Source organism: Salmo salar, chromosome ssa02, assembly GCF_905237065.1.
Source record: "Salmo salar chromosome ssa02, Ssal_v3.1, whole genome shotgun sequence".
NCBI lineage: Eukaryota > Metazoa > Chordata > Actinopteri > Salmoniformes > Salmonidae > Salmo > Salmo salar.
Genome location: NC_059443.1, coordinates 15,621,844 through 15,636,903, shown reverse-complemented (window position 1 = coordinate 15,636,903; position 15,060 = coordinate 15,621,844). Strand labels below are relative to the sequence as shown.

Genomic DNA, 15,060 nt, shown 5'->3' with positions numbered 1-15,060 from the left:
GTGTCTCACTGTTAACCAGGTAGGGTGTGTTTGATCAGCGTCTACACTGTTAACCAGGTAGGGTTTGTTTGATCAGTGTCTACACTGTTAACCAGGTAGGGGTGTGTTTGATCAGTGTCTGTTAACCAGGTAGGGTGTGTTTGATCAGTGTCTGTTAACCAGGTAGGGGGGTGTTTGATCAGCGTCTACACTGTTAACCAGGTATGGGTGTGTTTGATCAGTGTCTGTTAACCAGGTAGGGTGTGTTTGATCAGTGTCTACACTGTTAACCAGGTAGGGGTGTGTTTGATCAGCGTCTACACTGTTAACCAGGTAGGGTGTGTTTGATCAGCGTACACTGTTAACCAGGTAGGGGTGTGTTTGATCAGTGTCTGTTAACCAGGTAGGGGTGTGTTTGATCAGTGTCTACACTGTTAACCAGGTAGGGTGTGTTTGATCAGTGTCTGTTAACCAGGTAGGAGGGTGTTTGATCAGCATCTACACTGTTAACCAGGTAGGGATGTGTTTGATCAGCGTCTACACTGTTAACCAGGTAGGGATGTGTTTGATCAGCGTCTACACTGTTAACCAGGTAGGGGTGTGTTTGATCAGTGTCTACACTGTTAACCAGGTAGGTGTGTGTTTGATCAGTGTCTACACTGTTAACCAGGTAGGGGTGTGTTTGATCAGTGTCTGTTAACCAGGTAGGGTTGTGTTTGATCAGTGTCTGTAAACCAGGTAGGGGTGTGTTTGATCAGTGTCTGTTAACCAGGTAGGGGTGTGTTTGATCAGTGTCTGTTAACCAGGTAGGGTGTGTTTGATCAGCGTCTACACTGTTAACCAGGTAGGGTGTGTTTGATCAGCGTCTACACTGTTAACCAGGTAGGGGTGTGTTTGATCAGCGTCTACACTGTTAACCAGGTAGGGGTGTGTTTGATCAGCGTCTACACTGTTAACCAGGTAGGGTGTGTTTGATCAGCGTCTACACTGTTAACCAGGTAGGGGTGTGTTTGATCAGCGTCTACACTGTTAACCAGGTAGGGGTGTGTTTGATCAGCGTCTACACTGTTAACCAGGTAGGGGTGTGTTTGATCAGCGTCTACACTGTTAACCAGGTAGGGGTGTGTTTGATCAGCGTCTACACTGTTAACCAGGTAGGGTGTGTTTGATCAGTGTCTACACTGTTAACCAGGTAGGGTGTGTTTGATCAGTGTCTACACTGTTAACAAGGTAGGGGTGTGTTTGATCAGTGTCTACACTGTTAACAAGGTAGGGGTGTGTTTGATCAGTGTCTACACTGTTAACAAGGTTGGGGTGTGTTTGATCAGCGTCTGTTAACCAGGTAGGGGTGTGTTTGATCAGTGTCTGTTAACCAGGTAGGGGTGTGTTTGATCAGCGTCTGTTAACCAGGTAGGGGTGTGTTTGGAGGAAGAGGGGGAGTGTGTTTCCCTGTAGTGCTGTTTCTGATCCATATGGTGATGTGTGTGTTCCGTGTTGTGTTGTCATTAGGACCACAGGGTGGAGCTGTTTGCAGCGTCTCCTCTCCACAGTGTATTGGTGATCAGCTATGAGATGCTGCTCCGCTCTCTGGAGGTGGTGAGTTGGTTCACAGCAGCTTATCTAACAGGGGGGAAGTACCAGTGTTACAACACTGTTGAATTACACCTCAACTCCTAAATGACACAGATTAGGAGTACGATGGATGATACACTCATGGGACATCATAACGTTCTGTGCGTGTGTTGTGTAGGTACAGAAGCTGGAGTTTGGGCTGGTGATCTGTGATGAGGGTCACAGGTTGAAGAACAGCAGCATCAAGACTTCCTCTGCCCTCAGTGGTCTCAGCTGTACACGCAGAGTTATTCTGACAGGTACACACACAGCCCTCTGTTTTATTGACCGTATACTTTCTCCTAGTGTTTTCTGATATATTGTGTGTGCTGTACTGTAGGTACTCCTGTCCAGAATGACCTGCAGGAGTTCTATGCCATCATAGAGTTTGTGAACCCGGGCATTCTGGGGTCATCTGCTGCCTACAGGAAGGTGTATGAGGAGCCAATCCTCCGCTCCCGACAGCCCATCTGCACTGAGGTACATTACCCATCTACACTCTCTATCTCTATACCTCTACACTATCTCTCTATTGTACGCTCACAACAGCCCTCCTGCACTGAGGTACTGTCCCCATCTCTTTCCCTCCCATCATTCCTTCTCTATATCTCTCCCTGTAGGAGGAGAGAGTTTTGGGGGAGGAGCGAGCGGCTGAGCTCTCTCGTCTGACTGGTCTGTTTATTCTGAGGCGGACCCAAGAGATCATCAACCGCTACCTGCCGCCTCGTCTTGATTGGACAGTGTTCTGTAGCCCCTCCCCCTTGCAGCGGGAACTGTACCAGGCTCTCCTCTCGCACCGTGTCATCCGAGCCTGTCTACTGGGGTCGACTCAGACACAGACTCACACACACCTCGCCTGCATCACCAGCCTGAAAAAGCTCTGCAACCACCCAGGACTGCTCTACTCCGCTGTACAGGTATGACACATAAAGACATGATGAAGATGATGACAACAATGATGATGGTGATGATTGTGTGTTCCAGGAGCGTTCTGATGGCGGCTCAGCAGAGGGTTCTCTGTATGAAGGGCTAAGAGGTGTCTTTCCAGAGTCTTACTCTTCTGGGGTCTTCAGTACAGCTGACTCAGGGAAACTACTGGTCCTGTCTGACCTACTGACCACTATTCGCCACCTCAGCCCTACTGACAGGTCTGTGCGTGTGTCTGTGTGTGCGTGTTTGTATGAAGTGCGTCAAGAGATTCGGCCACACTGGCATTGGTTTGTTGACACCATACGGATCCTATTACATTACTAGATGGGCTGTCATAAACCCTCAAAGTTCCAGAATGGGGTGAAATGGCAGCCATATTGGCCAAGGAGAAATCCAAACCTGTCTAATTGGAATGAATGGCAGTAGAGGCAGAATCCAGATGTTTCTTATAGAGGAAAATAAAAGCGACGCATGTGATATCAGAAATTGTGTTATAGAATAATTTTCTACCTAAAATATTGTCATATAATTATAAATACAATTTATATGGATTTTATACACATTTTCTGTATAAATAGCCTTTGAAATATATGTAAACAGACCATAAATGTCAACATTTTAGTTTTCTTGGAAAGCTGTTAGTTACAACTTGTCTCAGTCCCATCATCAACTGATTGACTGTGTTCTTTCAATGGAATGTTGGCATATTGGCAGTTAATTAGAAACATTTATAGAATCATTCCTCTAAAACTGGCTGGCTAACAAACACAGTGCAGATAAATTCTTAAAATGCATTACTTTATACAATATCTTATCACAACATCTTATCACAGAACTCCCTGACCAACATGGCTGACCTTTAGACCATCATAAGAAGGTTCATGTCCAGTCTAGTATTCTAATTCTATGGTTGACACACTCATATGCTGGCACATAACCGTGAGATGATCTTGATCGTGTGTGTGTGTGTGTGTGTGTCTACAGGGTGGTGTTGGTGTCAAACTACACTCAGACATTAGACCTACTCCAGGACCTGTGTGTCCACCTGGGCTACACCTACTGTCGCCTGGACGGCAACACCCCCACCATCCAGAGGCAGCGATTGGTGGACAACTTCAACAGCCCTCACTCCGCCCACTTCCTCTTCCTCCTGAGTTCTAAAGCCGGAGGGGTGGGGCTTAACCTGATCGGCGCCTCCCACCTGGTCCTGTACGACATCGACTGGAACCCTGCCAACGATATACAGGTACACACACACACACACACACACACACACACACACACACACACACACACACACACACACACACACACACACACTCACCACCATTAGTGTATGTTTCATTCACATCTGAAACACTCACCATGTACACGTTACTGGTCGGTCAGTACCTGCTATGCTCTTGGGAGGAGTGATGATGAGGAAGAGGCCTTCCTGCTGATGTGATAGTTGGGCTGATGTGTGTGTGTCTGTCCCCCTCCAGGCAATGGCACGAGTGTGGAGAGACGGACAGAAGAAGACTGTTCACATCTACCGCCTGCTCACTGCAGGTACCATAGAGGAGCGTATCTTCCAGAGGCAGGTGTCCAAACAGGGGCTTTCTGGGACAGTGGTGGACTTGGGGAAAGGGGCAGAGCACACCAGCTTCTCTTCCAATGAGCTGCGAGATCTCTTCAGCCTGACGGACACACCCTGTCTCACTCACGACCTGCTACACTGCAGCTGCAGTATGGACGGATCAGCCCCAGGTTATATATATATATATATATATATATGTCACACCCATTGTCTGCTTGTGTTTTTATTTAATGTGTTTCTTGTGTGTATTATAGAAGAAGGCGAGGATGAGGCGCCTGCGTCTGATAGGCCGTGTCAGCTGGGTCGTCAAGGTGACCGTGGTGGGGCAGGGCAGAAGCATCTGAGCATGTCAGAGCTGATGCAGTGGAGACACTTTGCAGGGGACACACACACCTTCAGAGATGCTTACCTGGACCACGCACGAAACCACATCTCCTTCGCCTTCCAGTCCACCATCTCACACAGCACTCAGTAACACACACACACACACACACACAGGCTTTCCACAAATGACCTCATGCAGAGACCAAAGAAGTGTCCCTTTCTGAGAAACATTGGACTATGTTATTCTTTCTTTATATTTTCTACTGTTTTTACAGTTTGATAGAAGAGAAAGTGTAAATTATCGAAATAAACTGCTAAGTTATACTGCGTATTCCATCTGTCTTTTTTTCTGTTTCAGAAATAACAAGATGAATCAAACACTGCAGATGAATCATACACTGCAGATGAATCATACACTGCAGATGAATCATACACTGCAGATGAATCAAACACTGCAGATGAATCATACACTGCAGATGAATCATACACTGCAGATGAATCATACACTGCAGATGAATCAAACACTGCAGATGAATCATACACTGCAGATGAATCATACACTGCAGATGAATCAAACACTGCAGATGAATCAAACACTGCAGATGAATCATACACTGCAGATGAATCATACACTGCAGATGAATCAAACACTGCAGATGAATCAAACACTGCAGATGAATCATACACTGCAGATGAATCAAACACTGCAGATGAATCAAACACTGCAGATGAATCAAACACTGCAGATGAATCAAACACTGCAAATGAATCAAACACTGCAAATGAATCATACACTGCAGATGAATCAAACACTGCAGATGAATCATACACTGCAGATGAATCATACACTGCAGATGAATCATACCATACACTGCAGATGAATCAACACTGCAGATCAAATCAAATGTTATTTGTTTCATGCGCCAAATACAACAGTTGTAGCCCTGACCATGAAATGCTTACTTACATGAATCAAACGCTGCAAATTAATCAAATCAAATTGTATTGGTCACATACACATGTTTAGCAGGTGTTATTGCCGGTGTAGTGAAATGCTTGTGTTCCTAGCTCCAACAGTGCAGTAGTATCTAAACACTGCAGATGAATTAAAACACTCCATTAAAACCTGTGTTTGACTTATAGGGATGGAGAGGTGGAAATTACTTCTGGAATGAGAGGAATCCAGCTGTGTGAGTGTGTCCATGTCAACTGTTTCATTCTTGGCAAAGTGTGTTTCCACTGTCTTCAACTGTTTCATAAAGGTATATATTATCTGAGTTATAGTCCAGGACCACACACATAGCAAGGCTGGCATGAAGGGCATGTGTACACACACCACCACCCTGGGAGAGCCAGCCTCAGTACTGTAGTTACTACTGGTAGAGATGGAGGGCCTCAGTACTGTAGTTACTACTGGTAGAGATGGAGAGCCTCAGTACTATAGTTACTACTGGTAGAGATGGAGAGCCTCAGTACTTTAGTTACTACTGGTAGAGATGGAGAGCCTCAGTACTGTAGTTACTACTGGTAGAGATGGAGAGCCTCAGTACTGTAGTTACTACTGATAGAGATGGAGCCTCAGTACTGTAGTTACTACTGGTAGAGATGGAGGGCCTCAGTACTGTAGTTACTACTGGTAGAGATGGAGAGCCTCAGTACTGTAGTTACTACTGGTAGAGATGGAGAGCCTCAGTACTGTAGTTACTACTGGTAGAGATGGAGAGCCTCAGTACTGTTGTTACTACTGGTAGAGATGGAGTCTCAGTACTGTAGTTACTACTGGTAGAGATGGAGAGCCTCAGTACTGTAGTTACTACTGGTAGAGATGGAGAGCCTCAGTACTGTAGTTACTACTGGTAGAGATGGAGAGCCTCAGTACTGTAGTTACTACTGGTAGAGATGGAGAGCCTCAGTACTGTAGTTACTACTGGTAGAGATGGAGCCTCAGTACTGTAGTTACTACTGGTAGAGATGGAGCCTCAGTACTGTAGTTTCTACTGGTAGAGATGGAGAGCCTCAGTACTGTAGTTACTACTGGTAGAGATGGAGAGCCTCAGTACTGTAGTTACTACTGGTAGAGATGTAGAGCCTCAGTACTGTAGTTACTACTGGTAGAGATGGAGAGCCTCAGTACTGTAGTTACTACTGGTAGAGATGGAGATCCTCAGTACTGTAGTTACTACTGGTAGAGATGGAGAGCCTCAGTACTGTAGTTACTACTGGTAGAGATGGAGAGCCTTAGTACTGTAGTTACTACTGGTAGAGATGGAGAGCCTCAGTACTGTAGTTACTACTGGTAGAGATGGAGATCCTCAGTACTATAGTTACTACTGGTAGAGATGGAGAGCCTTAGTACTGTAGTTACTACTGGTAGAGATGGAGAGCCTCAGTACTGTAGTTACTACTGGTAGAGATGGAGAGCCTCAGTACTGTAGTTACTACTGGTAGAGATGGAGAACCTCAGTACTGTAGTTACTACTGGTAGAGATGGAGAGCCTCAGTACTGTAGTTACTACTGGTAGAGATGGAGAGCCTCAGTACTGTAGTTACTACTGGTAGAGATGGAGAGCCTCAGTACTGTAGTTACTACTGGTAGAGATGGAGAGCCTCAGTACTGTAGTTACTACTGGTAGAGATGGAGAGCCTCAGTACTGTAGTTACTACTGGTAGAGATGGAGAGCCTTAGTACTGTAGTTACTACTGGTAGAGATGGAGAGCCTCAGTACTATAGTTACTACTGGTAAAGATGGAGCCTCAGTACTGTAGTTACTACTGGTAGAGATGGAGAGTCTCAGTACTGTAGTTACTACTGGTAGAGATGGAGAGCCTCAGTACTGTAGTTACTACTGGTAGAGATGGAGAGCCTCAGTACTGTAGTTACTACTGGTAGAGATGGAGAGCCTCAGTACTGTCGTTACTACTGGTAGAGATGGAGATCCTCAGTACTATAGTTACTACTGGTAGAGATGGAGAGCCTCAGTACTGTCGTTACTACTGGTAGAGATGGAGCCTCAGTACTGTAGTTACTACTGGTAGAGATGGAGAGCCTCAGTACTGTAGGTACTACTGGTAGAGATGGAGGGCCTCAGAACTGTAGTTACTGCTGGTAGAGATGGAGAGCCTCAGAACTGTTGTTACTGCTGGTAGAGATGGAGAGCCTCTTATCTCCTGCTTCTAGAGGTCTGTACATTTGTATTGTGTGTTCTTTGGTGTGTGTGTGTAGTCAGTTGTATTTTATGTAGGACAGTCTCAGGCTGGGTGATTGCCTCGTGTTTTCCTGCATGTGTGTGTCCTTTGTCTGCTGGAGCACCAAGCAGCTGCGTGGGACTTATGGATCAGAGTGTGTCCACTGTCCTTGTTTCAGATGATATAGTCTGTGTTTGTGTGGCACTGTGGGTTGATTTGTATGGCAGATGGAATGAAGTCTGTCTGACATGCCCTGTCCTCAACAGAACCATGATTATTATAATTATTACACAGCACAAGTGATCAGGCCCGCACCCTGTGTTTGTCAGCTTGGAATGTTGTGTAATAACTAGGTCTGAATGGCATTCAGCTCTTCCTTTTAGTGTAGTGATATAGGTGAAACTGCTGGAGTGGGCCTTGAACCAGTAACCCTGCGCTTAGTTACAGGGCAGGTGCACTACCTCCTATGCCATAAAGGCCCAGACTCTTGACAGAAGAAGTAGGTGTGACTCACTTGGTATTATTGAACCGAGTTCATCCCCGAGCCTCAAGACCTTTAGCCTACAGAGCTAAAGCCTAAATATATTGGCACCTTTACACAGTTTATCATTTCTTCTAAAATCACTTGAAATTGATAAACGTTCGTTGTTCACACGTGTAATTGTTTGATTAACAATTTCACACGACCTCAACAATTATAATAATCTAAACTGAAATTGAGATTTGTCACTTCAAAGTAAAAAAAAAAAAAAAAAGAAAAGTATTATTACAAATTCTCATTACTTTGGTTCGAGGCAAGTGTCATTTATCTCACCTGTGGTAAGTTACAGGTGCATACTGGGTAAAAATAGCCATTCAAGCAGTTTTGAAAGAGAAAACAAAACATTCTACCCCATTGGACTCCATTGTAAAGTACAAGGTTGCCAATATATTTGATCGTATATTGGTATATGCATGAGATTCGAGTCTTCATGGCACAGGCAAGATGACTCATCATACGAACGCAGTTTCCCAACCACTTCCTCTACATCTGCGTCCATACAGAGAGAAGAGACAGTTAAAGTACTACCTAGAGTTCTTTGCAAAATGGCATCACCATAGCAACCATCTCTATATAACTCATGAACGCATTCAGCCTCGCACTCCCGCTTAGAGCACGTCATGGTGTCGTGAGACGCATCTCGCCTCAGACACAGTGCATTGTGGGTTCTATAGACCATGTTGTTTTTCACGTGTCCAGCAGACAAAAGAGTCAAACAGTCACTCTCTATCCAGACAGTGATCTTTGTTGAGAGGACATGACACACACTAATGGAAAGATGTTAGAAACGCTCCTGTGTGTCTAACACGCACGCACAAGGACACACACACAGACAAGTAGACTGTGTGTGAGTCCAGGCTTATTGTTGAAGAAGGTATGAATAGAGATGTGGTATTAACCTTATAGGTCACTGCAGTAGTGTATTAGTGCACATCCATTCACAAGGCTTTAATCCAGGGCCCACAGACTCACGTTTTACTGTCATAAAATATATTCATAGCAAACAACAAGCATTAGCAGCAGATGAAAAAAGGGCATGTTTGGGACTGGACTGGCTGCTCTGACTGGACTGGCTGCTCTGACTCTGACTGGACTGGCTGCTCTGACTCTGACTGGACTGGCTGCTCTGACTGGCCTGGCTGCTCTGACTCTGACTGGACTGGCTGCTCTGACTGGCCTGGCTGCTCTGACTCTGACTGGACTGGCTGCTCTGACTCTGACTGGACTGGCTGTTCTGACTCTGACTGGACTGGCTGTTCTGACTCTGACTGGACCGGCTGTTCTGACTCTGACTGGCCTGGCTGCTCTGACTCTGACTGGACTGGCTGTTCTGACTCTGACTGGACTGGCTGTTCTGACTCTGACTGGACTGGCTGCTCTGACTCTGACTGGACTGGCTGTTCTGACTCTGACTGGACTGGCTGCTCTGACTCTGACTGGACTGGCTGTTCTGACTCTGACTGGACTGGCTGTTCTGACTCTGACTGGACTGGCTGTTCTGACTCTGACTGGACTGGCTGTTCTGACTCTGACTGGACTGGCTGCTCTGACTCTGACTGGACTGGCTGCTCTGACTCTGACTGGACTGGCTGTTCTGACTCTGACTGGACTGGCTGTTCTGACTCTGACTGGACTGGCTGTTCTGACTCTGACTGGCCTGGCTGTTCTGACTCTGACTGGACTGGCTGCTCTGACTCTGACTGGACAGGCTGTTCTGACTCTGACTGGACTGGCTGTTCTGACTCTGACTGGACTGGCTGCTCTGACTCTGACTGGACTGGCTGTTCTGACTCTGACTGGACTGGCTGCTCTGACTCTGACTGGACTGGCTGTTCTGACTCTGACTGGACTGGCTGTTCTGACTCTGACTGGACTGGCTGTTCTGACTCTGACTGGACTGGCTGTTCTGACTCTGACTGGACTGGCTGCTCTGACTCTGACTGGACCGGCTGCTCAGAGGCTCTGAATCTCTGAATCTCTAGAGGCCATTGGACACATGGAAACCCACCCAGGAGACGATAATCCAGGGGTCAGAGAATAATGTAGTGTCGATATAGTCACTGAAAGTTGGTGAACACGCCTGTTGTCACCCAGGCAGAGAAGTGGTACTGAGAGAGAGATTTGTTGTTTTGGTCCAAGTTCAAGAACAAGACTTGCAGTCCTACCTTGGCCCTCGGCTGTCTCAGGAGCTGCGAGTTTGGGAAACCCTGGACTACTGCACCTTATAGACATGTGAAATGAAACCTGGCCCCATAATGTAAATAGTATAAATGTGGATGACAGGACTCTTGTCTGGTGCCTGAATTGTGAAAGAGTGTGTGAGTGGATATGTGGAAGTGTGATTGTGTGGACTTACCACTGTCATTATTTTGGTTTGTTAGGTAGGAAAAGAGATGCCAATGCATAGGTTGGGTGAGGACATCAGAGGACTGTGTGACTCGTGATGTAACTCCTGGCCCAGTGTGACTCATGGTTTTACTCCTGGCCCAGGGTGACTCATGGTGTAACTCCTGGCCCAGTGTTTCATCTCATTGGCGGTATTAATCTAAGTCTTCCGTAAGCCTACTGCGTTAAGGCTACCTCTAAATCTATCTGTTCATTCAGCTTCTTTACCAGTCAGAGGTTAATGGAGACATAGACCTGCTTCAGGAGGAATTGTGATAATGACATAGTAAATGCATTCTGATGCCCTATATACCTCATCTAGAGGTAGGGGGCACAAAGTACCTGGGGATGGGGGGGCACTAAAGAAACAAAAGATTCTCTGCTAAAATCTGGGTAAAAGATTAAAAGGAATGTGAGTCCTATTCATTACATTTAGTAATGTCTTTCTTTTCTAAAGTCTACCAACCATGACAACAGGCTTGTTAGTTAGACAAGCTACAGTGCATTCGGAAAGTGTTCAGACCCCTTGACTTTTTCCACATTTTGTTACATTACAGCCTTATTCTAAAGTGGATTAAATAATGTTTTTACCTCATCAGTCTACACACAATACTCCATAATGACAAATGAAAACAGTTTTTAGAAATTTTTGCAACTTTATTAAAAAAAAAAACAGAAATAGCTTATTTACAGACGTATTCAGACACTTTGCTATGAGTCTCAAAATTGAGCTCAGGTGCGTCCTGTTTCCATTGATCATCCTTGAGATGTTTCTACAACTTGACTTGAGTCCACCTGTGGTAAATTCAATTGATTGTACATGATTTGGAACGGCACACACCTGTGCCTTTTCTGGTCCCACAGTTGACAGTGCATGTCAGAGCAAAAACCAAGTCAAGAGGTTGAAGGTATTGTCTGTAGAGCTCCATGACAGTATTGAAGGTCCCCAAGAACACAGTGGCCTCCATCATTCTTAAGTGGAAGAAGTTTGGACTCTTCCTAAAGCTGGCCACCTGGCCAAACTGAACAATCGGGGGAGAATGGCCTTGGTCAGGGAGGTGACCAAGAACCCGAAAGTCACTCTGACAGAGCTCCGGAGTTCATCTGTGGAGATGGGAGAATCTTCCAGAGGGACAACCATCTCTCAGGCCTTTATGGTAGAGTGGACAGACGGACGCCTCAGTAAAGGCACAAGACAGCCTGCTTGGAGTTTGCCAAAAGGCAGCTAAAGGACTCTCAGACCATGAGAAACAAGATTCTCTGGTCTGATGAAACCAAGATTGAACTCTTTGGCCTGAATGCCAAGCGTCACGTCTGGAGGAAACCTGGCACTATCCCTACGGTCAAGCATGGTGGTGGCAGCATCATGCTGTGGGAATGTTTTTCAGCGGCAGGGACTGGGGGACTAGTCAGGATCGAGGCAAAGATGAACGGAGCAAAGTACAGAGAGATCCTTGCCGAAACCTGCTCCAGAGCGAAGGTTTACCTTCCAACAGGACAACGACCCTAAGCACACAGCCAAGACAACGCATGAGTGGCTTTGGGACAAGTCTCTGAATGTCTTTGAGTGGCCCAGCCAGAACCTGGACTTGAACCCGATCGAACATCTCTGGACAGACCTGAAAATAGCTGTGCAGTGACACTCCCCATCCAACCGAACAGAGCTTGAGAGGATCTGCAGAGATGAATGGGAGAAACTCCCCAAATACAGGTGTGCCACGCTTGTAGCGACATACCCAAGAAGACTTGAGGCTGTAATCGCTGCCAAAGGTGCTTCAGCAAAGTACTGAGTAAAGGGTCTGAATACTTACATAAATGGAACGTTTCTGTTTTTTATATATATATATATATATATATATATACTGCTCAAAAAAATAAAGGGAACACTTAAACAACACAATGTAACTCCAAGTCAATCACACTTCTGTGAAATCAAACTGTCCACTTAGGAAGCAACACTGATTGACAATAAATTTCACATGCTGTTGTGCAAATGGAATAGACAACAGGTGGAAATTATAGGCAATTAGCAAGACACCCCCAATAAAGGAGTGGTTCTGCAGGTGGGGACCACAGACCACTTCTCAGTTCCTATGCTTCCTGGCTGATGTTTTGGTCACTTTTGAATGCTGGCGGTGCTTTCGCTCTAGTGGTAGCATGAGACGGAGTCTACAACCCACACAAGTGGCTCAGGTAGTGCAGCTCATCCAGGATGGCACATCAATGCGAGCTGTGGCAGGAAGGTTTGCTGTGTCTGTCAGCGTAGTGTCCAGAGCATGGAGGCGCTACCAGGAGACAGGACAGTACATCAGGAGACGTGGAGGAGGCCGTAGGAGGGCAACAACCCAGCAGCAGGACCGCTACCTCCGCCTTTGTGCAAGGAGGAGCAGGAGAAGCACTGCCAGAGCCCTGCAAAATGACCTCCAGCAGGCCACAAATGTGCATGTGTCTGCTCAAACGGTCAGAAACAGACTCCATGAGGGTGGTATGAGGGCCCGACGTCCACAGGTGGGGGTTGTGCTTACAGCCCAACACCGTGCAGCACGTTTGGCATTTGCCAGAGAACACCAAGATTGGCAAATTCGCCACTGGCGCCCTGTGCTCTTCACAGATGAAAGCAGGTTCACACTGAGCAAGTGACAGACGTGACAGAGTCTGGAGACGCCGTGGAGAACGTTCTGCTGCCTGCAACATCCTCCAGCATGACCGGTTTGGCGGTGGGTCAGTCATGGTGTGGGGTGGCATTTCTTTGGGGGGCCGCACAGCCCTCCATGTGCTCGCCAGAGGTAGCCTGACTGCCATTAGGTACCGAGATGAGATCCTCAGACCCCTTGTGAGACCATATGCTGGTGCAGTTGGCTCTGGGTTCCTCCTAATGCAAGACAATGCTAGACCTCATGTGGCTGGAGTGTGTCAGCAGTTCCTGCAAGAGGAAGGCATTGATGCTATGGACTGGCCCGCCCGTTCCCCAGACCTGAATCCAATTGAGCACATTGGGACATCATGTCTCGCTCCATCCACCAACGCCACGTTGCACCACAGACTGTCCAGGAGTTGGCGGATGCTTTAGTCCAGGTCTGGGAGGAGATCCCTCAGGAGACCATCCGCCACCTCATCAGGAGCATGCCCAGGCGTTGTAGCGAGGTCATACAGGCACATGGAGACCACACACACTACTGAGCCTCATTTTGCCTTGTTTTAAGGACATTACATCAAAGTTGGATCAGCCTGTAGTGTGGTTTTCCACTTTAATTTTGAGTGTGACTCCAAATCCAGACCTCCATGGGTTGATAAATTGGATTTCCATTGATTATTTTTGTGTGATTTTGTTGTCAGCACATTCAACTATGTAAAGAAAAAAGTATTTAATAAGATTATTTCTTTCATTCAGATCTAGGATGTGTTGTTTAAGTGTTCCCTTTATTTTTTTGAGCAGTATATATTTGCAAACATTTCTATAAACCTGTTTTTGTTTGTCATTATGGGGCATTGTGTGTAGATTGGTGAAGGGAAAAAACGATATAATCAATTTTATAATAAGGCTGTAACGTAATAAAATGTGGAAAAAGTCAAGGGGTCTGAATACTTTCCAAATGCACTGTAGCAACTCTAATTTGATAACCTGAAATGGCTCTTGGTAGCTAGTTATGAGGCTATGTAACGGCTGTCTGTAAGAGGGAACCAAGGTACAGCAGAGGATGTGTTCATCATTAGAATTTTAATTCAACAAACAAGAGAACACTACAAAATGAACAAAAAACGACAGCAAACAGTCCTGTTAGGAAAATATTCTAAACAGAAACAATTACCCACAAAACCCAAAGGAAAAACATGCTCCTTATGTGTGACTCCCAATCAGCAGCAACGAGCTTCAGCTGTGCCTGATTGGGAGCCACACACATGGCCCAAAACAAAGAAATACCAAAACATAGAAAAAGGAACATAGAACGCCCACCCAATGTAACACCCTGGCCTAACCAAAATAAAGAACAAAAAACCCCTCTCTATGGCCAGGGCGTTACAGGCTAGCTAAAGCCAACTTCATAAAATTGCTATGGGGCTAGTAGTATTACAGAGAAACAACAACATATCTTTTTTATTATTCTGATTTTTTAAACAGGACACATCTGTGCCCTTGTGCCCCCTGTGGGCATGATGCCTCTGCCTAGAGGAGAATGTACTGGGGCCTTCTGTCACTCAAATGCATGGCTTTTTAGGACCTTTTCCCATTGCAGCACCAGAGTGTAACCAGTGATTATGTTAATGTGAGCTCTACTGTTATTTTGGGGAAGTGTGTATCCATCACCCAGTGTGACACTGAAGACATGTGAAGAGGAGAATCAACAACTTCTGCATAATCAAAACAGTTGCTTTGTGAGAAAGTCTTAGCACTGGATCTTAATGCATGTCCAAAGTTAGCCATTTTTATGTAAAGGAAACCATGTAGCCATACCAAACATAACATAACATAACATAACATAACATATCATACTACTACTATACTCATTTGGTATCCCGGAATTAC

The 15,060-nt window shown here is 45.8% G+C and overlaps 1 protein-coding gene across 1 annotated transcript; it reads left to right on the top strand.

Moving 5' to 3' along the window:
• Nucleotides 1-254: 254 nt before the first annotated feature.
• Nucleotides 255-4,747, top strand: rad54b (RAD54 homolog B). Its single transcript, XM_045698362.1, has 9 exons — nucleotides 255-273; nucleotides 1,489-1,575; nucleotides 1,730-1,850; nucleotides 1,931-2,070; nucleotides 2,211-2,507; nucleotides 2,575-2,738; nucleotides 3,505-3,766; nucleotides 4,005-4,269; nucleotides 4,354-4,747. The coding sequence occupies exons 2-9, from the start codon at nucleotides 1,552-1,554 to the stop codon at nucleotides 4,572-4,574; spliced, it is 1,494 nt and encodes a 497-aa protein (XP_045554318.1). The 5' UTR covers nucleotides 255-273; nucleotides 1,489-1,551; the 3' UTR covers nucleotides 4,575-4,747.
• The last annotated feature ends 10,313 nt before the right edge of the window (nucleotides 4,748-15,060 follow it).